Source organism: Trachurus japonicus, chromosome 20 (assembly GCF_045865225.1).
Source record: "Trachurus japonicus isolate A0001 chromosome 20, Traja_1.0".
Lineage (NCBI taxonomy): Eukaryota > Metazoa > Chordata > Actinopteri > Carangiformes > Carangidae > Trachurus > Trachurus japonicus.
This window is the reverse complement of record NC_140926.1, coordinates 16,209,180-16,234,875: the sequence shown is the minus strand read 5'-3', so window position 1 is coordinate 16,234,875 and position 25,696 is coordinate 16,209,180. Positions and strand designations below refer to the sequence as shown.

General features: G+C 42.0%; 1 protein-coding gene across 1 annotated transcript in view; it reads left to right on the top strand.

Annotated features, from left to right (window-relative positions):
* Positions 1 to 25,696, top strand: part of ptprn2 (protein tyrosine phosphatase receptor type N2) — a 122,870-nt gene that overhangs the window by 38,248 nt on the left and 58,926 nt on the right. The window contains exons 9-10 of the mRNA XM_085763731.1: positions 2,286 to 2,372; positions 8,383 to 8,462. Of these exons, the coding sequence (XP_085619857.1) occupies positions 2,286 to 2,372; positions 8,383 to 8,462 (167 nt within the window). The remainder of the gene's footprint in view (positions 1 to 2,285; positions 2,373 to 8,382; positions 8,463 to 25,696) is intronic.

The window sequence follows — 25,696 nt, the reverse complement described above, 5'->3', positions numbered from 1 at the left end:
TATTGTACTCCAAAACCTGCAGTATATGCAAAAAGCATCGCCGACAACCTTGTAAAAGCCACTCTCTCATAAGTGGTTATTATGTCGTTCGTAGATGCTTCGTATTATAGTTTATTGCTCCACTCGCCAGTTGTGAGCTTTACTGTTGTAGCTGTTTCAAAGCATTCATTTTACAGGCCTTAATACCGAGCATATGTCTGCTTTGTTCAGTCACTTAAAACTGCCTTTAAAAGACACAATTTCTGTCAAAACCACCCACATATTCACGTCTTTATGGAAAAGGATACAGTAGTTTGAAATCCTTAGTGTGTGCTGCACCTGATTACAATAGCAGGGATGATAAGTCCCTCAGTGTGTGGGTATTACTGTGCTGTATTACAGCTTTAATGATGATACTTTGTCAGGAAGGGTAGCCAAGTTCTCTCCCTCTCTCCCTCTCTCCTTCTCGCTCACCTCTCACTCAGCTCAGGCTCAGCAAAGATAAGTTCCTATCGACTGTGTCTTCGCCCCTGGCCCTCTCTCAAATCCCTTTATGGCGTTATCAAGTCCAGTGTCAGTGGGTTGTCCTTCAGCTGTTCAAGAGGCGCGGGCTCATAAAGCTCCGACGCGTACAGTCTTCGTCACCTCGTCGCCACACGTATAGAAACGCAGATTAAGACGTAAACACACAATAGAAGTGGGTATGTGCCAGGGGAAAGAAATAGGTCACCTTCCGAGTGAAACATTTCTGCGTCCCGCTCCGTGCCTTTCCTCTGTCCACTTAGCGGACACCTATAGTTGGCCTATAGAGGTGTCTGTGTTTGCTGCAGACCTCATGATTGCATGGTTGTTATCCCCAGCTGCTTCGCACCCTGCAGAGAGGCTACGCAAACCTGCTTATCTGACAGCTCCTGACATTGTGGTGGTGGTAGTGGGGGGTTTGGGGAATAGGAGAGAGGTGGGATGATGTGTCCGTGTGTGTGTGTGTGTGTGTGTGTGTGTGTGTGCGCGCGAAAGGAATGGATAGAAGAGAGAGAGAGACAGAGAGAAACCCAAGGGGAAAAGTGCTAGCATCAACAACCAAGTCACTCCTGGAGCTCTCCAGTTGCTAGAATTACCGCAGAGGGATGCAAACGTGTCTGGAATTGCTTCGGTGAATCTTTAACTTTCAAAACCCCTTAAAAAAGTGGAGGGAAAAAAAGAAAAAAAAGAACCACCCACTCTCTCAAAGGTGGAGTGAATCAGCCACTCATGCACAGTACACTGTTCTGTGTTCTGTTTGAGGGGAAGAGCTATTGTGATGTGGTTTTCAAATCCAAGCGAAACAAGATATCTCAGCATAACGCTTCACTTGCACATACCTAATAGACGCCATTTAAATGATAATGCAACTGGTTCCCAGTTCATTTCACATTTCCCTGCCATGGCGTGGTAAGAAAAATCGACCACTGTCTGATTATGGTCCATGACTTCTTGGTACATGTCACCTTGCAGTCGCTTGGCAGTCCCAGCGGTTCCAGGTTAAGCTGTCAGCTATAAAAGTAGCTTTCTGTGTGTGTTTGTGTGTGTGTGTGTGTGTGTGTGTGCCCTTCTCATTTCCTCCATCCAGAGTGTTGGCCTGCAGATTGCCTTTGTTTGGTCTATTTCCTTGGCGATTTACTCTCTGAGTGAGAGAGCAGCCGTGGACTGAGCTGAGATGAGGCATGGCTTTATCAGACCACCATTACACTTCACCTCCATTCCATTTGCACCTTATTATTCTCATCTCGCCGTGAGGGCGCGTGCGTGGCGTTGTGTTTGTGTACCCTGTGTTATCATGTTTTACTTTGGGCGTACGTGCGTGCCACAGAAAGAAAGTGAATGTGGGGGCGAAGAAAAAGAAAGATGAGAGAGGGAAAGGGGGAGCAAGGCGCGTCCATATGATACAGCCATTACACCTCATGCAGGTTCCATTTGCACCTTATTGTTTGTCTCATTGCTGGAAAAAAAGCAGGTGATTTACCAAGCCTGAAGAGGCAGCTGATCCCTTTTCCCTTGGCATGGCGCTTTGTGTGTTTGTTTGTGTTTGTGTGCGCCTGTGTGTCTGTCTGCGGGTGTGTACATGTGTGCAGTACATCCATTCAGACAACCGTAGCATTTGCTTGTGTGCAATGACCCATTTGTGGGTATGAATTGTGGCAGTATCTCCCTAAAAAAAAACAAAAAAAACAAAACAGTTTTAACGCCTGAACGGCTGCGTGTATCTTGTGTGCGTATGCCCCTCCAAACGTGATGCCCAGCTGTCTGTGTGTGTGTCTCTTCCCCAGCTCCCTCACCACTGACCAAGGCTTGGACCTCATGAAGCGGCTGACGCAGAGGCTGAACCTCCACACCGAAGACCTCACCCAGCTCTCGTACGTACAGATGAACCTTGTGTCACTTTTTTAAAGGGACTATGAGGAGTTTTGGAAAGTGAAGTGTTATCACACTACATTTCCCTTGAGCCTTCGCGCGCACGGTGAAATTCTTGGACCGGCGCAAGACGGACAAAAGCGAAAGCATTTGCCAAGAATGTTTTCATTAATCAAGAACGAAAGTCGGAGGTTCGCAGACGATCAGATACCGTCGGCGTCGTAGTTCCGACCGTAAACGATGCCAACCAGCGATCCGGCGACGTTATTCCCATGACCCGCTGGGCAGCGTCCGGGAAACCGAAACTAGGAAATGCTGGGCGGACCACTAAACTATAACTTTATAGTTTTGAATATTTTCGATAAATATATCGTTTTGTCTTTGGACAAAATGATGTATTTATCGAAAATGGACCCATTAACAAATGTGGGTAACGTAGATTCATCCACATTAATATGAGACTTTTTTATAACCAAAAGCAAACTCCTCGGGGTCTCTTTAAAAATGACTAAACACACATCACATAAAGAATAACATTTCAACTGGTTTTATTTTGTGTTTTTGAGCTCATGCCAACAGAGTGAAAGTTGTCCAGACACAACATGGACCTCTTTGTGTGAAAATGCTGTGCCACACTGCCAGAGACTGTAGGCGTTTGTTGTTTTCCTGACCTTTTGGAGTGTTTGACTTCTTTCAGGGAGAGAAATCAGGCCTAATTACCTCCAGACACATACTGATGTCTCCATTGTATTCAAAACACTGCCTCACCACTATTGTCACTGTACGCCTTGTCAGAAAGAGAGCAGTCAAAGAGAGAAAGAGAGAGAAGGGGAAGCAACAGTAGATAAAGCGCTGGAAATAGAGAAAGTAGTCCAGCAGGAGGCGGTTAATATATTAATGAGCGGGCGGACTGTCCTTGAACCAAGGCTGGTTTGTGCTTGTACTGTGGTTCTGCTGTACATTTGGTGTCAGACCATGTAGGAGGCAGAGGAGATGTGTTCGCCTAAGATCTGACAAGCCTTTCAAGATGCTCCTGCAGGAGAAGTGAAGTCTGGGTGGTTCAGAAACACCCGCAGCATACGAACACCAAAGCCGGTGCACTGCAGTCTGCGGCTGCACTGCAACTGTGGATACAGACTATTCTGGCTTGGATGATAGCTAGCTACTGAGAGGGAAAACTGTCAGACAGTGTTCTGTGTCTAGTGTTCAACACTGAAAACACGCTCGGTGACCTCAAAATAAAGGCAACCAAGGAGATGCTCTGATCTCCGTCCTTAAATCCAGCCTCCACATTTAGTTTTGATGAGCAAGAACACCAGGATATGTCATCATGCCGGCACTGATTGAGTTAATCTTGTTATTCCACCTGTCATTTCGTATCACTCAACTCATGCACATAATGAGTAATGTCGTTATGTGGATGCTGATGAATAACTAGTGACAATATGGCACTGTACAATTGAGTGGTGGTGGCAGTAGTGTTCAGATCCTGCTCCCCAGTAAAAGTAGTACAGATACATTTTTTAACTCCAGCATCAAGATTAATGATAGAGAAGTTTAAAAAGCAAAATGTAACTGTATCTGATTATCTAATGCATAACTGTAGAGCACAGTTTATGGGATTTGAATATATGGCATGAATTTGAGTTTATACTATGTTGAACCATAGCTTGGTTTGTGTCACAGACACCATCACACATGTTTGACGTAACTGTGACTTGCACTTTCGCATGATATCGTTATGTAAGATGTCACATAAATATTGATAAGTATGCTTAGAAATCCTGGAAAATATATGCCCGTTTTCCCTCTAGAACTTGCCTGAAACCATCAAATTTTAAAGATTTCTATAGTGTCAAAGTGATCCATTGATACAATGGTACAATTGCAAACAGTAACTCTTAATAGCTAAAGTGGCACTGTACACTTTAGGCTGCCAGTTTGCCAAAAGGCGCCCGCACAGTCAGACTCCATTGTGTTTGTGATACCTGAATGTAGCTGTCATAGAGGTCAAGTCAAGGTAGAAGCTGAGCATATGCACTTAGGTTTTTCCGCTACTACATATATTCACACTCACAGTGAAATTAAAGCTATTAAGCCAATGTAAAAAGCCACATTCATATTCCTCTTATAAAGCTCCCCCACTGTGTTACACCTCATATTGATAACGGTATTCCACACAGAAGACAAAATGCAGAAAATGTCCTCTTTGTCAGGCTTGTTTATCCCCGTTCTCTTTCCTTTTACAAAGTAATGAAAGCGCATTCATGTAGAAATAGCCGAGACGGAAGACATGACGCAAGCCCATTGTGCTTCTTGCTGTGCGACCGCGGCAGGTGAGTGTTTGAAAGCCTCCGTGTGAATATGAGGCGGCTCGCGTACGAGAGCTGGGTCAGAGCGAGCCGCCCTGCTTCGGGGGGCCGTGCTCTCTCCCTCGGCCTGATGGGCCCTCGTGGAAAGACGGGAAAAGAGATACGGGGAGGTGGAGAATGTCAGACAGAGAGAGAGAGGAAGCGAGTCTGGGGGTTTGGATATTGTTGAGATTTTTCAGATGCCGCACACAATTATGTTTGTGCGTGCTGCTACAGCAATCAGCACAAAATATTCTCTTTTTTAAAGGAAATCTGAAATTGTTGTTCTGGTGGGTGATGATGAGCTGAGGATAATATGAGCCTTTCTCAGATGACGTAAGTGTTTTACTTGTCAGAAACACTAGGGGGAGTGGGACACACGCTCACAAGTCCATCCTCACACTCAGTCTGTGCAAGCACACACACACACACACACACACAGATACACACACCCCCTGCCAATATCCCGCCAACCGGTCTCCACATACACACTCATCATGTCCCACCAGCAGAGCTAATATGAAGTCCAAGCTTACACATTCGATAACACAGGAGGCAGTGTGAAATCCTCAAGATAACTTATCTATCTTCTAACTGCATCTCCGAGCCGCGGCACTGGTTTTTCACCTCGTGTATTTAAATAGGGTCTGTGTAGCTTGGGAAAAAAAAAAAAAAAATCATGTCAGTTCAATTTGAGATGCATTGAGATCTTTGACAGAAAACCTTCAGCCAAGGAGAATGGAGGCAGGGGTAAAGATTGTGGAAATATTGACATTTACGAGAGCAAACAGAGCCCAGGAGAGAAGGACATATTTCTTTCAGAGCTGTGTATGTGTGTATTTGTGTGTGATCATTTTCACAAATGCACTGGTGCATGGTCGTGGGTCCGTCTGTCTGGCGATATTGGCTCATACTGTATATTGCTCCTGGCCGAGCAAGTGTCACCGGCTCTGTAGCGGACTGACTGATGGTGAGTGGGTCTGGGTCACAGCACTCTGGCAGTCTGATGAATCTTCCTCTCTGTCATACAGTCTGGCAGGTAGTACACTAAAAATGTATGTACACTTTCCAGGACATCACAGTTCAGACATGATGACGTGCTGAACTGTTTGATGATTTAAGGCTTTCGGAAACATGGAGTGAGCGGATGTCGCAACTCAGCGTCGTATGATCAGGTCACCTGTTGTTGTCGTGTGCCATGAAGCAATGATGGACTGAAATCAACCACTCGAGTCTCCAGCCACAACTTTGTAATGATTTGTAATGATCTCTGAGGCCACTTTCCAACTCTAATGAAACATGAAACAACCATGCCTGTGTTTTTATACGTTTTGTATGAAATTTTTAGGTAGCCATTGGCTTCCATTCAAAATAAATTAGTTGGTTCTTGAAGGTTTTTCATATCAATTGGTGCTTAAATGACTAGTTTAACATTTTGTGACATGTGCTGTCTTATGTGTTGGAGTTGTTTGCAGAAAGTTGAAACCAATCTCATGTATTCTGTGTTTGAAATAAAAACCAGCAGCTGCCTATCTTAGCTCAGCATGAAGACGGGAAACATTTGGAAACAGGTTGGCTAGCTCTCAGAAGGTCTCGTCATATTCCTACCAGCACTTCTAGACCTCAGTTACTGATATGTTACGGTAAAAAGTGAGCAGGGTCTCAGCCAGGCTAAGGCTAGCAGTTTCCTCCCGTTTCCAGTCTCTATGCTAAGATAAGCAAACCATCTCCTGGCCTTGTCTTCACATTTAAAGTATTGGTATCCATCTATTCTTTTAAACTGCACCAATTACCATGTAAGTAATGTAAATTATGTATGTTATACTGTATGTTATACTGTAATGTGGACTGGATACAGCAGATTTTTGTTCTCAATGAGTGGAAGTCGTTGGCTGCCAGAAAACCATGTCTGAAATCTCAAACAGGTTTTTAGCCAAACAACCTGTCATATGTGTAATTTGCAAAACAACTTCTACTGTTTAGATGTACAGTGCATTGCATTATTTTTCCGAGTGTCTTAGTCAGTTTAGCCCAAAAGTTTATGTTCTTAAAAATAAAAATGTAGTTGAAGAATGTTCTGTGAACCAGTGCCAGTATTTTGGCAAGAAAAACAACTTAACAAAACTGCTCAGACATTCTGATTTGTTAGAGACAAGCTGAAATTTTGTACCTCAGTGGGAGATTTTTTTTTATTTTTTATTTTTACATAATTTCCAGAAATGAGACGTTCGGGACAGAATGAAATATGAAGAGTACTTGATAAAATGCAGATTCCTGGCGTTTTGAAACTCTCACTGAATGGGCCTGTTTGAATATCTTTAAAAGTTGTGTGTGGTGAGACGATGTAGGCTATGTCACTCCACTGTTGATCATTTCAGTTCGTCACTCCACTGTTGATCATTTCAGTTCACTCATGTCATATGTTCATCATCACTATCTCAGACATTTGATTTTAATTCAGACAAAACTTGAGGAAAATCATCTCACGGCTGCATTCCAGTATTCAGAATTACCTTGATTGCCCATTGGGGAACTACAATTACAGCTCAAAACAAGGTGCCATATTTGATACTGATTGGCCCAGATGGGGTCTTCATCATTCGTGGGGGATGACATGCTTTTTGTTGCCTTGTCAAACCATGTTTTGAAAGACATCCCTCCTCAGGACTATGAAGCCAGTCTGTTAAAAATTCTCTCTTTTGAGCTTAAGAGATTACAGTGGACACGAGTAGGATTCTTCTTTACACATTACTTCAGTATACACAGTTTCTTTCCAGGCCACTGCTGGGAGTTCTTACCGAGTCTGCTGGGGTTGTCAGATTTTATTTCATGGCCAACCTTGGGGACCTTAAACATTTATCCTGCTCCAGGGAGAGAAGTCGGTTGCTGACTCCCGACCAGACAGACGAGAGCACGGGCAGAGGGAGTACAGGCAGCTTACCATAGGTGAAAAGAAAATAAGGCGTTTATCTGATGGCTGCACTTTGGTCCTTGGCCAAAATGAAACTGAAAAGGAAAGCAGACATCATAATCACTCACATCTCTTTTCCAAAAAATCTAGTATTGTAGTGTTTCATTTCTCATCATACCTACATTATATTCCCCAAACTGGGCTGGAGGAATGACATACTAGGGTGGTCTGTCCGCTTATGTCCCCTTCTTGTGAAGATGATAGCTCAGTAACGCAGTCAGGGACCTTTTTTACCACAATTTGCCACAAACTTTCATTTGGACTGGAGAATGAACTGATTAACTTTTTTGTTTTCAAAGGTAAAGGTCACAGTGACCTCACAAAACACAATTTTAGCCTTAATAATTCACAGGAAATGCTTCATATTTACATGGATCTGGTAAACAGGGGTGTAACCTGGAACTACTGAGTGGCATTTGGACATGGGCAATACACTTTCCTCCTCTATGGAATATGAAATAATTAATATAATATAATGACTGACTGCTTATCTAGTTTTTGATTTGACTACACTTGGAGAAGTAGGCTCACAACATTTAGCTATTTTTGCTCATCCACGAGTACTGTAAATGCTTGGCTCTGCTGTTTGGATGTATAGCAGGGCTGTAAAATTAACCTAAAAGTGTCTATAAAATGCTGAAAAACTAGTTATTTATTCTTTATTCTTTCCTCTTTGCTGTTTTTCTCCAGTGTCCTGGGTCCTGCCTTGACGTTTAGACTCGGCGCCAACTCCAGAAACGTGACCACTGCAGATCTGGTTCAAGTTGCGGGTAAGAGCAGCTATATATTTTTTCTCATCACACTTGATGATCCTGCTGACAACCTTCATCGCGATTCATCTCATTTTTACTAGCCAGACCGCTCCGTCACTGTCTGTGCTCCAGTAAATGAGAACACAGATTAGTCTCTCCAGATACAGTAGATAGGCTGGTGTTCATCTTGTTCAGACAAACCCCTGTCCCAAAGAAGATTATCAACAGCGCCCAATGACAGACGACCATCAATTACCGAGATGATGAGCCTGGCGTGCACACTTCTCCTGTCTGCGCACACACTCGAATACAGTACGCAGGACAGTTTGTTTGGTCCTCTATTACGTCCAACAGGCTGACAGGTTGAAACAGGTTCGCACCAGCCAATCAGTTAGAGTGTATAACTCCTCAATGTGTGTGCGTTTGTGCGAGTGTGTGTGCGCGCTCCTTATGCACTCGTTTGATGTAGACTGATGGAGAGCTGTCACCCACAGAAAGGAGGTTGTCAGTATGCACTGCCTCCTCTCTCCTGTTCATTGTCTACGCTCGGATCAGCCAGACGCCGGCGCCGATGTGTGTTGGATGTGTGTCGATGTCCTTGCATCGGTCGGAAATGACTTTGAGAGGCACAGCAATACTCCTAACAGTCAATATCATCCAATATCACCCCACTGGAATCAACATGGTGGTGTTGTTATTGGCTGAAAATGACATTTTTTGCCACCAACTCGTTTCCTATTAGGGATGTGCCGGATGACGGCTGATGATACAGATTTACCGCAAGAAAGGTTGGGCCGGGGGTTGAGCTCCGGTCCACTGGTTCCGAGGGCGGGTTTGTGCGAGAGTGTGGGTTTTTTCGTTCACGTGTTCCACTGCGTATTTGCACTTAACCCTCGCTGTCATCCCACTTTTCAAAACGATCAAATGAGCAAATATTGTAGGCACGTTATGCATGAGGTGTAATGATTACAGTGTGTCGTATCTTCTTTCCTCTATCTTTTCCATTCCCCTTTTCCTGCTTCTTCACCCCCAACCCCCACTTCCCCTCCCCTCTTGTGTGAGTGACTTTGATGAGGTGGTGTGTGGCGAGAGCTAATGACAGGCGTGAGCCGGGCTGAAATGTCAGACCAAATGTTAAGTCAACATGATCATCAGCCTGACCCATGTTGATGAATTATGAATACAGCCCACCTGAATAGTGATTTGCCAGAGCAGGCTGAGGGAGCTTATCGAACTACATAAGGCTCGGCTAAATCGTTGATTCATCCCAACTCAACCCTGAAATGTGTTGAGAATGTAAAAAATGGCGCTCGGAGATAGCAGAGTGGTTAAATCCTCTGTCTTTGGAGTTACATGTGTGCCCCCATTGACCTTAGATCAAATCCTGCCTGAGCTTTATCTCCTGTGGCCCCCCCTCCTACGTTGTTGCTCCCCTCTATTTCCACCACAGTGTGAGGTGAAGTGGACTTCCCACTCGCCTCCTGATATTAAAAACAATGGGAAGTGAAAGCAGAAACTGTCCTTTTTATTTAGTGTTTCAAATCCTTTTCTTCTAGCTCTGTCACAGCTCCGAAATATGCACGCGTGACATTGAATTCAATACGATATGGCAATGGCATGGTGATTTCAAAGTGGTTACCAGATTGTGGAGCAACAGCATGGTTTAAGTGGAATCTGAAAATCAAACTGACACCCACATGCAGTGGCCACCTGGGTAATCCTGAGTGACCTTTGCCTTATGTGTGACTGTGCATAAATGACGTGGCCTCCTAATGAACTCATCAAAACCCCCGCTGTATTCTGTGCTCAACCTGCTGCTGAGAGCCTGCGCAGCGTGCTCCATGGCAGCCATGAACGTGGAAAACCAAAAAGTGTTGAACGCCGTGGAAAATTCATCAAACACATTCCTCTTTATAACTGATTACTAACTGTTAAAATAGGTTTAATCAGCCAATTATCTTCAACGTGTGAGTATTATGAATATGATCATTTGTTTTCACCACTGACTCCTCTGTTGACAATGTTCTGGCAATAAAAATGATCAAAAAAGTGCCAATCATCATTCCTACGTAATGACCAAGATGACAAATGGCTTTTTATGTCATACCAACAGTCTGAAACCTAAACATCTTCATTTAAAACAGAGATGAGTAGTAGATCTTATTATTTGAGACAACAAATGTGCAGATTCTTCCTTTATAAGGTTTTTTATGAGGTTAATTTCTCCAATTTTTCCCTGTTAAAAGGGTTTTCTATGGAGTTTTTCCTCAGTCGATGTGAGCATCTAAGGACAGAGGATGTTGTTATGATGCCATGTAAAGCCCTTTGAGACAAACTATTTGTAAAAACGGGCTATACAAATAAAATTGCCTTGCCTTGCCTAATTAAATGGTTGATTGTTTCAGTATTATTTTAAACAGTACTATTATTTTTGGGTTTTTTGGATTAATTTATCCAACATTCAGATTACTAAGTGTAAAAGAAAAGTGAAAAATGTCTGAGACATGTTCAAATGTCTTGTTTTTGTCCAACAAACCAACAGGAACCTGAAAATATTCAGTTTAAAATCTTATAAAACACAGATGAGCAGCATTTCCTCAAGTTTTTACAAAAGTTACTTCCCAAATACCACTGAAAGAAAATGTGAGAACACTGTGAACAAGGCTGAAGAGTAAAGTCTTGGCTAGTTTTTACCAACAGCTCAAAAGTAAATGATAATCAGTTTGGATTTATATAAAACATAGAAAAGCAACAGATCTTGACAAAGTGGGAAATGTCCAGCAATTATGCTTCATAACTGTCTGAAACGGTTTCCGACTATCGGAAATATAGTGGATTAATGTGATATGGTTGATTTACTGTGAATCGCTGTTGCTGGTTTTTCTATTTTGTGCGACATGTACATTCAGATCCAACAATATAGGAAGCCTGTACTGGCGTTACCTTGACTGTACTCTGCAGTGTCACAATGAGGTTAATATGGCCCTGCTACATTCTGCTGTCCATCTATCTGCACATCAGTTCTATTTGATGTGTTCAATGCACCGTTGAAAAGAATAGACAAAGAGACTCGGTTGAAAGGCATGGACAGTATAGAGGAGATTTGATAACTCCTTGAAAAGCATCTTTTGGGCAGCAGGTTCTTAGCGGCTGTGTGGTGAAAGGCCTGCTGGGAGGTCTGACTGTATTAGTGGAGGTAGAGGCTCTTGTGTTCTGCTCAACTGGAAAACGGCAGGACAAAGACCCACACTGCCTAATCCCTGCTCGGCTGCAAAACAAAAGGGAAAGCTGCTGCTTTATCAAAACTACAAGGCATTCTGTGTGTCCGTGTTTGTGCGCGTGTGCGGATGTGTGCGTGCGTGTGTGTTTGTGTGTGTGAATTTTTTTTTTTTTTTTTTGCAGCTGTGGTGTTCATACTGTGCCAAGAAAATGATTTATTCAATATTTGATGAAGTGGCAGCCAAGCTGTTAAAACCAATGTTGAAATGTGTTGTTTAGAACTCTACTTTTTTTTTTTTTTTTTTTTGCCTTCTTGCTTTCTCTCTATCTCAATGTGATTTCTAAACATGTAAATCACCTTCAGTTGGGGGAAATTGGATCTGCCAGAATTGCTTTTGCTCACTGTAAAGCAACATTTTGTAGCTGATGATGGATTTGATCCACTCCCTGCTTCCACTTACATGTTTGTGCACTTCACAGCGAGTAGATGGATTCATGTGTAGGAGGAGTGTTTTTCTATAATTATGTGCTGTCATATTTTCAATTGATGATATAGATGCGTTCTGATGGATCATCTTCCACATTTTTCAGTGCATTTGTGTTCCTCTGCATTTGTCATAATTGTGCCTTATTTTTTGAGCTCTGTGTCCGACGCGTCTCATTGGTCAGCAGGTTCTTGTTGTTCGGCGACTCGGCCGCTGTCGACCAACTGTGGTCAAAGATGTCCGGGTCAAACACCAGAGTGTTGTGAGGGGGATATATGTGTGTTAAGAGAGGCTGGTAGGTGGTGGGTGGGAGCTGGGTGAGGACACTCCTATTGTCTCGGCTGTCACGGCTGGGCGACCCCGGAGCCCCTCAGAGGCCCCAAAGGCCCCAGACGCCAGGCCACAGCAATGAGTCCGCGGGCCCCCAGGCCGTGAGAACCCCGGTCCTGGTCAATGAGCGCTGGGAGCCTGGGGACCCTGGGAGCAACGGGCTGGGCCATCTGGAGCAAGAGAGCAGAGACCCTGACACACGGCTGTCACCCGAGGGAGACACGCAGAGACGTGAACGTAGACAATGTCTGCCCCCATGTTTTTGCCTCTGCCCCTGTCTATCTGCCTCTCTCTCTCTCTCTCTCTCCCCCTCACACACACACACACATAAGTGACAGCAGAAATGAGATCAGGGGAGAGTAAGAAAGAAAAAGATGGTGAGAAAATTCCTCCCTGAGAGAAAAAACATCCACCACCTTCTGTGAGCACTTTCTATCAGTGTGTGCAAACAAACAGCTGAGTTGGGTTTTTTTTTTTTTTTTTTGAGTGGAAACACCAAAAATGTTGGGGAAACAAACTCAAAATGTGGCCAAAAAGTTTTTAAGGTTGAGTGCAGTGGAAAAATTGGAAATCACAAGGTTGACGGTTCAATTCTCCAGCTTCTCATGTTCAAGTGTTTTCAAAGTATTGCAAATTTCCCCTGACGGTTTCAGCCAGCACTTTCTGGATAAAAAATAAAAATAAAAAAGATTTACAAAAAAATCACACATTGCAATGGACACATAGCGAATAAATCCTGATGCACATGAAAGATTTAAACGTGGACTGAAGCTTCTACACGAAAGATGGCAGCAGACAGAAACATCAGCTCAGTATGTATAGAAATAAATTTACTGAACAATTATAAATGCCCCCAATCATCTAACTGGAGAATTAGCACCACCAAATGTTAGACTCAATGCTCCCAGCTCTGAATATTTGCATAATAGATGCAAACAGGGGTTAAATCTGTTTTTGTTCTTTTGTTTTTTTGCACATTTTCCTGGTAAAAAAAAAAATTGTGTAATATGTAGATAGAAACCTGAGAAGTTTACCTTCAAGCCAACAGGAGAGACTTTTCTACTTTGTGGGCAGATGTAATGCTCTCCTCCCACACTATGTCTGATGTTTTGTTCTAAAAGCATGAGAGAGCCAGTCTAAATATAACTGGGTTTCTTTTCTATCTTACTCCATTTTTCTCTGTCTATCTGTCTGTCTGTCTGTCTGCCTGATTCTGTCTGTCTGTCTATCCACTTCTCTGTGGGAAGGCCTGCTACTCTCTCTGATCTACTTGCAGAAACACACACACTCTCCCTGTTTCACAAACACACACACTCACACACAGCCTTGCGGACAACTCTAAAACATGGTAGCTGTGGCTGCATAATGGTGCTAGCTACCATTTGAGTGGTGAGTAGTAGTCTTTTCCAGCTGAGCAGATTAGCATAGATCTCCCACGCAGACAGAGTTGACCTTCACTCTGGCAAACACTTGTCAAAATGCCAACAATAATTACCTGTTCTCTTTGCAAACAGCACAATGGTTTATCCACCTGCATCTCAGCCGTGGAGGACGAATCTGTGGTGCTATGGCCGCCTGGTTTTGTTTTTTTTAATGTTTTTTTTTTATTTTTTTGCACGTCGTACACTGTTTGTAAAGGTAATGCAAGCCGCGGGGATTCCTACGTGACACAGGTGTACGTCTGGTTTCTGCTTGATATCGTAATATTTGCCATTCCGAAGTTATCAAGCCACCAGAGGCTAAAGAAATAAGTGTGAATTAAATTTTGTGAATGCCGGCTTTCAGCGAGCTCATGTCCAGACACAACGCTCATATGGCTGAAATGAAATTTGTTCTGTCAGCTGGGTTTTTTTGAACCATCAGGAAATATGTCGAGAAATATAACAAGATACCATACAACGGGGCTCGGCGGTGTCTGTGTCGACTCGGATGCCTTATTGTCTGAGTGTTCATGCCTTACATCTGTATCAATGAGCGTAGAGGTCAGAAAACAACCCCATTCCTCCCCCTCCCCCTCCTCTTCCTCCCTCTTCCCCTCTCTCTCCCTGGGCACTCTCCTCTCTCCTCCTCATCACTGACTGCCCTCTCTGGTTGAGTGCTTGAATGTGCTCAGTTCGGTGATCAAAGTCTTCCTCAGTCTCTTCTCCTCCATTGCCCCTGGCTCTCTCTGTGTATGTGTGTGTATGTGTGAGAGAGTGTGTGTGAGAAAGTGTGTGTGTGTGTGCGCCATCCTGCAACAAGCCCAGTTCTCAGTCGTCTAAACCGTCAGTCTCACTATCTTCTTTCAGTCTCAGTAGTTCCCTGCCAGGCTCTCTTGCATCATCCTCCCGTCTGCTAGAGGGCACACACACACACACACACACACACACACACACACACACACACACACACACACACACACACACACACACACACACGTACATATATAAATATAATAATCTCTATATGCGTGCATGCATACACACATAAATGCACAATGCAGCTTATTGGATGTGACTCATCTCACTTTCCTATCTTCTTCAGAAACTTCCACCGTCTGCTGCTTCACACATGCATGCATTTTTGTGTGTGTGCATTTATGTTTGCTTTGCTGCAGGCAGCTCGATAACCAGAGGTATACTGTATGAGTCACAGTAAACTGCTAAATATTTTTGCTTTTGTTTTGGTGGAAACTTTTTCCTCTCTATCAGGGCGTCAGATGTCTTTTTTAACTGCAAGGTCACAGCGCTTTGCCAATTGCCACTTTTTAAAAACTTGTCCTGTCTCTTCACAGTGCCTCCAGGAAGGGAAAATTCCCCCAAATTGTCAAAGGCAGCTATTAAAACTGCTCCGAGAGGGCACGCTGGCATCTGGAAATCAGTCTAAAACATATAGTTTTTATCCCTGTCTCTTGGCCCTGCGAGTGAGCTTTCATCAGCCACTGACTCTTTGTGCTCGTCTCACAGAAAAAGGTGTCATGTGGAAACGTTTTCTATTGTGTGGAGCCAAGAATGTTCCAACCGATGAATCGGGCTGTGTCTTACGCTCCTCTTTATCCTGTTTATCCTTGTCAGTCGTGCTCTTTCCTCGCTCTCGCGCTTTCTCCATGCTCTCCTGCTCTTCGTTATTCTTCTCTCCGTTGCTTCAGTATTATCCCTGCACCTCAGTGAAGGGTCAGGGCTGCACTGCTCCTGTAAACATATTTACTGTGTCAACATTGCTGTTGCAACGCAGCCGAAGACAGTAACAGGTGCCTGTCAACAGCCGGCCAGATCTCCAGTGCATTAAAGGATCTTTGCTGTAGACGAGGATTAGTGTCGCCTGGCATTGTTTGTTTGCTAATTCCATCTCCAAGGTATTTGTGGAAAATAGGCATGAATAATTGAAAGCGCTTTCTAGTGGACGAAACGAAGCTATCAGCGAATGGAGGGAGATTAATGAGTAGGGGGTGAAACACAACGCAAATTGGAACAACGGAGCAACCTTTCTCAAACGCCCGGAGAGACCCCGGGTTCGTAAACAAAAATTGAATATGCATTGTTTCATGGGGGGGGGGGGGGAGAAAGGCAGTGAAATGAGAGAGACGTGGATCAAGAAAGAAACGCAGTAATATGTTTAAAAGCGAAGTGTGTCAAAGCATGATGCCGAGGTATTAAGGTACTTTCTCAATCGTGCGCGTATTTAAATTGAATCAACATACCGTGTGTCCTGAAATGTGTTTTGATAAATCTTTCCAACTTTCTAACAAGGTTTTGAACACATTGAACCAATGTCTTAACTCCAGGTCTAAACCCAGAAGTAACAGGTTGCATCTGAAAGAGTTTGGATAATTATAGCCACAGACACAACATTTCTGTCATTGCCTTCTTAAATCATCCTGCAGGAACTATCACAGTAAACTGAGGCACATTATACTGTATGTACATGACATCAATGTAGTAGTCTATAGTAGTAGTAGTAACTATACTCAGTCGCAGCGTTCTTAATTTTTCAGATTTTTTTGTAGTTTTATTGATTCAACTTTGTGATTGTTCCAGAGACTGCAATTTGTGATGCTGTTGAACTGTATTGAAATAGACAGAGAGCTGTTTCTACCCTCACTGATATGGTGGAAAAAATAATGGAAAGTCCTGCCGATAAAGTTGAACACAGTTCAACAGCACAGCAAAATGCAACCTCTAAAACGATCATAAAGACCAATAAATCATAAAATGATTAAGACCTCTGTAAAACAGTTTTTAACATGAACTTTCATGAAGGTAGAATTTATTACAGGACCGTTGTTTTTCCTGTATGACACAAGAAAATACATTAGAAAAACAAAACTGTCAGAGACTTTAAGATACTGTCTACACTGTGTTAGTTGTCCCCTTAATATCTCTGGTTTTATTGGTTGATATTGCAGTTCAGTTAATGCTGCCGATGTGGCACTGGCACTTTGGTCCAGACGAAAATATCTAAGCTGTATATTACAGTATAAGACATCCATGGTCCCCAGAGAATGACATTTCCACATGCTGGCAGTGGCTTTAGCTGTTTATGAATGTCTCAACAACTTGTACACTAGATGAAATGTAATGCAGGCACTCACGCTGCTGTTGGTCACCTGCATTAGGTCAAACGTCCACTTTGTCCACTTGATCAGTTCATGACCAAACAGTAAAACTTTTATATCATCTCAGTCTGGAAAATGTTAGCATGGTAATCCACTAAATTAAAATGGCTACCCTAGTAAATATATTCATATCTGCTGCTCAACATCAGCACAGACATTAGTGTTAGCATGTTAGCATGCTTATGTTAGCATTCAGCTCAAGGTTCAGCTGCTGTTGATTGAAGAAAGCAGCATCACTGTGATAAAGTATCTTGGTGTCTAATTCACTGGCTTAGCTCAGAATCTGTGTATGACAATAGATATCACATGTAGACTAACCTAGCTGAAGATTTTGATGGACCTCTCCCCTTAGACTTCAGTTCCTCTTGATATTCTTTACTTTGAAAATAGTATTCAGTTTAATAGTTTCTCTGAAGACTCGCAGTCAAACTGAGAGTACATGAAAAACTAATGAATGCACTATTTGTGCGTAGTTTTTTTTCCCCCCAGTACAAACAGTTCCTGTTTGCAGGGACTCGTCATTATGTGACACCAAATTTTATTCTTGATCTTCTCTGGATTTGTGCCAGAGGGTTGATGATGCGACTTTTATATGGCCAAGGACTTTACCATGATCTAATTTCCAGCTGAGCCTTGCAGGACGGATGGCAACGACACATTTTCTCACACATGGTGGTAAACTTAATAACAAAATGGCTCACTAGCTTCATGTTTTATGAACTGACAAAACAGCACATTTTGCCACAAAGCGGTAATGATGATTAGTCTCTGAGACAGTCACACATCAGAGTTCCCTTTGTGCATTTAACCAGATTGCGTTAAAGTAGAATAACATAATTGTTCATATCTTTTCAATCAGTTTCTGCAGGACCTGTTTTTTAGGACTTCAATGTTTTGTATTCTGTTGGAGGTTTTGTCACCGCTCCATAAGATGCTGGAGCTGAAGGCACACAGTCTGTTGAATACTTGTTCAATGCTGCGGGTTTAAGCACCATGTTGAGCAAAAAAAAAATAATAATAAATAAATCCCACCTCCTCCTCAGCCCTGCCACCACCAGCTCTCTCTCGCTCCCCTTTTGCTTCACCCTAACCCCTCCACCCCTCTTCTCTATATTCCCCCGTCCCTTCATCTTCCATCCCCGTACCCGCAGTGAACACTACTCTAAGTGAGAGGCCACGTGCTGATGGCCCTCATGTCATGAACAGCAAGTACTTGTACATTGTGTTTGTTGTGCACAAACAGCTATGTAAATGAGCTTCTTCTTTCCATCTCCTGCAATGAGTCATAATTCAGTAGAACAAAAACATCAAACAAAACACAACAATTTGAAACGTTCTCCATGAAATTTGTTAGGGTTTTTGACTCGCATAGAAGTTTAGACGAAGCCTTTATCTCTCTGTTTGTCTCGCTTTGTTGATGCCCAAAGTAATAGCAGGGAAGATGACACCGCAATGATGCTTTATACTGCCAACATTAGTCCTCTTAAGTCATTAAGTTTCATTCGCAGCCTTTAAACTAACAAGATAATGTGTTTTTATTCTTACACTAGATAAATGGTTGTTCTCTGAATCAGGTACTGTCTGTAACATTCGAGACCTTTTTGAAAGCAGTTTGAAAGACGAATGAATGCAGTTTATGAAGTTTGAAGAAAGTAAAGACCGATCAATTTAACACATTTTTAAATTTGTGTAAGAAAATTACATTTTTCAAAAGTAAGAGTCAATAAAGTTTCCAAAGTCAAGTTAAAATCTTGTACTTTTCTAGAATTTGTAGAAACAGTTACGCAATTTTACCGGGATTGTATCATTATTCTACAAACTCAACTCAACATTTGAAATATTTGTTATAGTTATATTCTATTGTTCTGATTATTCTTCTTTTCATCAACTGATCAATCAACTCATCATTTTAGCTCCACATCGCACACTCTGAAGTCTCACTATCTGCTCTGAACTCGCTACAAAACATTACATAGTAAATCAGTACTGACTCGTACATAGCTGCAGAAACGCTCTGCAAAGAGGTTAAAAACATACACTCAGGAGATATACTGTATGTTGTTTCTAGTTGGATCTGTCTGCTAATGGAAAAAGGCAGCGCATGACACTTAAATTGCTCGAAACCACAAAGAGATGGTACAAAACAAACACGGATAGCCATACATTTACTGCATGTAGCCTTTTGTGTGTGTTCTTACTTGTACAGTTTATCTCTGTCTGAGCTCATGAACATGTGTTTCACTATGTGGTGATGTGTGTGTATGTGTGCTTTTTTTTTCTCTTAATGGTACATCTGCACTAAATTGGCCCCTGAATACAGTGCGCTCTGCCAATGGTTTTGTGAGCTACAAGTGTAGAGAAACAAAGAGAGCCAGGGAGCTTCAAAGCGGGTGGGTGACATTTCGGGCTTTCCATCTTCAAAGCACTATTTGCTTTTGTAGTTCCTCTTTGAGTATAATTATTTTATTTTTTTTCTAAAGGATTACAGCTGTCTGAAAACATAGTGTAGAATTTGAGGGCCATTTCATAACATTTTCAATAAAGGATGCACAATGAGCCGTCTGTTTTTTATATTATTATTTTTGAAACATACTTATTCCACTATTATTCGCTATTATGCATAATTTAATACAACTTTTATGCAGCCCACCGTACACTACACTACACTCTATCCTAGTGTTATTCCTTATTGGCAGCTATTGGCAGTGAATTGATCGTTGACCCAATAGTGCCCCGTGGTGAGTGTCTCCAGATGGGGGAGACGTGAAATCCACCCTGTCCCCTCATTTTCATTCACCTCTCTTCCTCTTCTCCTTTTCTTCCATCCCCCTCATCCAAGTGCCTCTCTATAATTCATGTCCAGGTGCAGTACCAGCTTTCTTTGGCATGAGGCTTGAAAGAAAAAAAAAGACAGATGTTCAATTTTCACTTCCTTTGTGCATCTCTCTATATCTGTTTGTGTGCCCGCGGACCACTCTTGGCCTATAATGTAGATTCCAGTGTTCCCGTAGTTCAGAATGAGTGGTAATTAAGGCGAGCCATGGCCATGACTAACCGCTGGCTCCTGCATCACATGGATCTAGATGTTATGATTTGCATATGGTCAGATTTGTTTGTTTGTTGTTGCCTTTGAGTTTGTGCAGCAACTTAACTCGCAGCAGCATGAGTTGGTTTTAAAACGATGATTTTATTTTGTTTTTTCAGCAGTGCAGTCGTCGTTAGATGCATGGAAAACACGAATGCCAAGATATGGCCACAGCACAGCTGTATTTACATGCAGATTCTGTGCATCTTGTCAAACTAAACACAGGAACCCCACCCCCACTGACTGCAAAGCTGTGGGAGTGACTGTACTCTGCAGGTGGATATCTATATTGCAGTGACAGGGACAGTCTAAGGCACAGTTGTGTCCTGAAGACGTCCTGCACTGAACACTGGATAACAACTTATTCAAGAATAAATGTACAAAGTATTTCATCGCTATCTTTTATCATTATCATTTGAGACATGTTGCATATTTATGCCTTTGTGCGCTATTTTATTCTAACCCCCTGTTTATCATTCATATGCAGCATTCTGTAGATATGATTAAAGCAGGGAATGACCATTTGATTTGGTTAAAATGTCTAGACGCGGCTGCTTTAAAAAAACGACTCAAGAAGTCAGCTTTCTCCCTAGTGTTGCTTCTTCTTTCTCAAGGAGCCAGTCGTTGGCTGAGTGCTAATGGTACAAACACACATACACCTGCAGACGACAGCAGAGTCTCACTCCTCTGTTCCACCAACTCACCCACAAAATTAATGTGTATTAGCTATAGCTGAGTAAATATGGAGGCCATGGTCGTCATGTCAGCCAGTTTAACACTCATGGTCGCTGAGTAAAATTTTAACTGCATACCTTGTTGAGACATTAATTATGTAATTTAAATGATAACTTTAATCATCTGAAAATTGAACTCATTCAAACTAGAACTTTGATATGAAAATGATTAATCATTCAGCCCTAATTACAACGGTGTTGTATTCATTAACCGTCTACTCTATGCACCAGTTAAGAATGAGGAAGAGTTACAAACAAAGATCTTTATATCCTCATCCAACTAAGATCAACTGTTGATATTTTACTTAAATGTTGAATTAGGTAGGTTAAATATCAGCTGTTATGTTCAATAACAAACTTAATTTAAATCTAGCTGTGTAAAATATCAGGGTTAGGATTCGAGCAACTACATAAACTAAAGATGTAATACCGGCTGTTTGGGAAAAACATTTTTCTGTAGACTAAAGGTGAAACCGTATATAATATGGGAGTTGTTAGTTGCTTGCCACGAGTTTCACACCTCGACAGGATCTATTGGAGGAGGTGGAGGCAATAATACAATGTTTACAGAGGCAGAGAGATAAATGTTATGACATCTTTGCTAGAGCTTACTCTGTTCAACATGTTATATTTTTATGGTTAGGAAGATGTTTTTTTTAAACCAATTTTTCTGTGTGAACAAACAGATGTGACAAGTTGTTAAAGGTTCATCATCAGTCTAACACTGCTTTACAAATCCTGCTTCATTTTCAAGGGCGTAATGTCCACAGTGATTCACTTTTGACAATAGCATGTCTATTTATTTATTTATTTTTACTTTTTACACATTATGATCATTAAAACGTGCAATAATGGACTCCCCTCATTGCAGTTTAAAGTGAAAGGAAACAGGGATTAATAATTTCTCTAATATCTAAATGTTCTGTATTCATGGACGATCCTGACTGTATTAACCTTTCTATGTGCTTGAGTTTGTACACATCATTTGTATGCAGGTGTGGACAGATTTTGGTTCAAAATCATTGGTGGTGAATACTTGGTCCTACAGTCGATCTAGTGTGAGGGCATTTATTTATGATGGCTACTAGGGTCAGGGGCTAATATGTCAACACTTGTCCTCATAACTATAGAAAAATCAACGTGTGTGTATTTGAAACAACTACCAGAGGGATGTATTTCAAAATAGGTTGTCGCTAATCTCCCTTAAAAATGAACATTGGCCTGCCGTGCGCTCATCTGAAAGAGAAAGAAAGTAGAAGGAGGAAAGAAAGAAAGAAAAGACAATGCATTATGGATAAGTTTTAAGAGGGATATTGCTCCCTGGCCTCATCACTGTTTTCCTTTTTTTTGTTTTTCTCCTTCTCCCGTCCCTCCACCCCCGACTCTCTCTTTTTCCCTGTGTCCTCTGCCTCCTCTTAAATCGATACGGGCTGACTGTCATGGGTCAGTGGCCTGTATGCATCAGGCTGGACTGCTACAGAGGAGTGCAGTGTCTCCCAGGGCTCTCTGTGGAGGTGATAACTCGCTCCTATCTCAAACCTCTCTTTAAGGGACACCCGCTTTCAATTTAAGTCCAATATCCACCTCAGATTGACTTGGGATGACACAAAGGAAATATATATATATATATATGTATGATCTCCATTACTTTTGAAAGAAAGCCAGCATGCCTAAGTACCTGTGGCTATAGCTTTGCAAAGATATTGAGGATTGTTTTGTATAAAGTCGCCCTACAAGAGTGTTTTTTAATTGTGCTTTTGCTAAACCCTGCCCTCCTTACCACCAAGCCTGTCAGGTTTTTTTGTTCTTGCACAGTAGTATTATATAACGCAGTTTACAATAATAACAGTGGCAGAATCGCCACTTGAAATTCTTAGTAATTTTCCTAACAATGGATGCTTGATTTCAGAGAGGTAGACAAAAGCAGGCTTTCCGTGTCTAACGGGAACCGTTGATTGTGTCAGTTGATACAATGGCTGTTAGCCCATTTTGTCAGCTACATATAGTTACCTAGCTGAGCTACAGTAGCATTAGCTTCATGAGCTGGCTGTCAAATGCCATTTCTGTCTGACTTTATGACTTTACTATAGTTTAAGCTCTTTTCAGACTCAATTTAAAACAAGACATTTCTAAAATTGGTCATGAATATTCACTTCATGGCTACTTACTGTACTGTACATTTTATCATGCTAAAAGACTGAAGCTACATGCTGTTAGCAAAAGTGTCCAGCGTAGAAGATTTAGAAACAGAAAAAATCAGTCTAGCTCTTGTGTTGCTGTGTAGAACTAGTTAGTCCTGATATTATGAGATTAAAACCCTGTTAACTGCTAAGCGATTATACTTGGATATATACTAGCCAGATGTTAAATGCATGTGCTATATTGTTTGTAGTTTCAGCACATTACATTTTTTTACATGACCAGAGAAATGGGTTTTTAATCAACTTGGCATATAATTACATGTGGTTATCAGATTAGCATTGTGGATAAAATGCACTTAGACCAAATAACGTTACTGTCAGTATTTTGCATTTGGTTTTGGATGGGCTAAAATAAAGACCCAACCTTCCAACCTTTATATTGCCTCTTAAACTCTGAGCTGCTTCAACATGTGGAGAAATTCACAGATGGGCCTGAATCAGTATAAAATTAGAAACAAGGCAGCAATTCTTCATGAACAAATTAAGTTACGGTGGTCTATCTTTCTTGAGAATATGAATGTTTCTATTCTTATTTCAAATCAGACTGCAGTCTTTGTGCATCGCGGTGGTGTGTGTGTGTCTAGCCACAGGCTTCCTCACACTCCGAGTCCAATTACCTGTGTTAAGGCCACATCTGAGACGGGGGATTACAGCATATTATTCTAGCACAAACAACAGTCTCTCTGCCCACTAACCTGCAGGCAGTCAGACGCAGGCAACCGAGGAAGGTGTGAGAGGTGTTACATTAGCACCTGGATGTGCGAACAGCAGACTAGTGACCTTTAACCAGTGACTGATCCACTACCTGGAAAACTTGTTCACCTCCTGCAGATTCTTTCTCTGTCCTCAACTCTTTTTCAATATCTATCCGCCCCTGCCTTTCACTTTTTTCCCACTCTTTTCTTCGCCTTCCTTTGTCTGATGTTCTGCTTTTTTTCCTGCCTTTAATTGTGCTTTTATTTCATCTTCCATTTTCTCGGCTGTATGTATTAAAGCACTCTCCGCAGAACCATAGCCTGTCTCGGTTTTTCTCTCATTTTTTGACAGTTGATACTTTCACCAGAGGATGTTAGTCAAGATGTCGCCTCTTTCTCTTGACTTGTTGTCACCACTTGAATTTTTTCTTTGAAAATGTTTGTGATGCAAAACACTCTATTAAACCTCCTCAAGGTACCTCCTGTTCCCCACACAGGCCTTTAAAATATGTCCCCCCACTTCGCTGAGACTGATCTGTCACCTCAATTCTCAAGCCACAATTTCAACTTCTTTCTTTACAATTACATTTTTTGTTTTCTCTATCTTGCACGACTACCATGCCTGTACAAAATCGCTGTGCCTGAACATCCATGAGACACACCAACGACTTCCTTCAAGTCACCTGCCAGGGGCTCTAATTAGACTGATAAGCAGTGCAACTGGAATCAGCTCTTCCTGGTAATCAGCCCCACGGAGCCCAGACAGACGGCTAAATGAGGAGGAGATGAGCCATGCAGCCCAACAGGTGTCCTTAAAAAGACAGGGAGGTGTGCTTATACAGTCTTGTCTTTCCTTTCTCTAACTACTTGAGAGTTCAGTCACAGGAGAGTTTGGTATATACGGAGAGATTCTGCAGTTATTTAGGAAATTAATACTGAAGAAAAAGAAGAAAAAAAAACCAGTACGTCGGCGTCTCTGTGGTGTATAGATTTAATCATCATGCTGTGACTCTGAGCAGCTGCTGCACTTTTTAAAGGAATTGTTTGAGAAACTCTGCAGTAAGACGACTGATTCAGAGTGGGGGGACTTATACAATAGCAAACACACCAGTCAAACTGTGCATTTTGATTTTTGAATTGTATCCCATCCTGAATACCTTTCTTGTTTTCCCTTTGCAGTCACAGCTGCTCTGCTTTACACATATAATAATGATTATCACATTTTGTCCTCAAGCAAAATAGTAATAAAAAATAGAGCCCAGTGACACATCAGGCAGGCTGAATGCAAAATGATATCAGAGCTAATAAAATCTCTGAAGGGAAATGTCATATTTCTCATTTTGACACCTGCGTGAGACTGTTGTGTTACACTTTCATTTTACACCCACCACTCCCAGCTGTACACAGGAAAGCAACATGGCGAGATTAACACGGCGATCTGAGGAGCAGCCAGGATGCTTCACAGAGACGGAGAGAGGCGGGCAGATAGGCCGCAGCTCTGGGTTACTTTATCCACTCTCTGAGGGAAGATGTCCTCTGCACTAACATCTGTACATGTGGCTGGAGGGATTGGCTTAAAGGCCACTGACAGCAAAAGTGTTCACTTTGACATTAACCTCCTCCAGCTGAAAGCATCTTGAATGCCTCAGTGAAAAAAAAAAAGGACCTTGTGAATTTATTCTGGATGCTCAGACGGTGCATTAGTTGGAACAGGGCGGCTGAACAGGGACAAAACAGAGGCTTTGCTATAAATGCATCCTTTAAGTGAATTTTTATACTGCTCTGATGAATATATGCTCAGCGAGGACCACATTAGCAGCTCAGCGCATTGCTGGAGTGATTTAGGATCCATTTTGGTTTGTTGTTTTAGATTGTGTTAGAAAATGGTGGCAACTGTGATTCATACAGT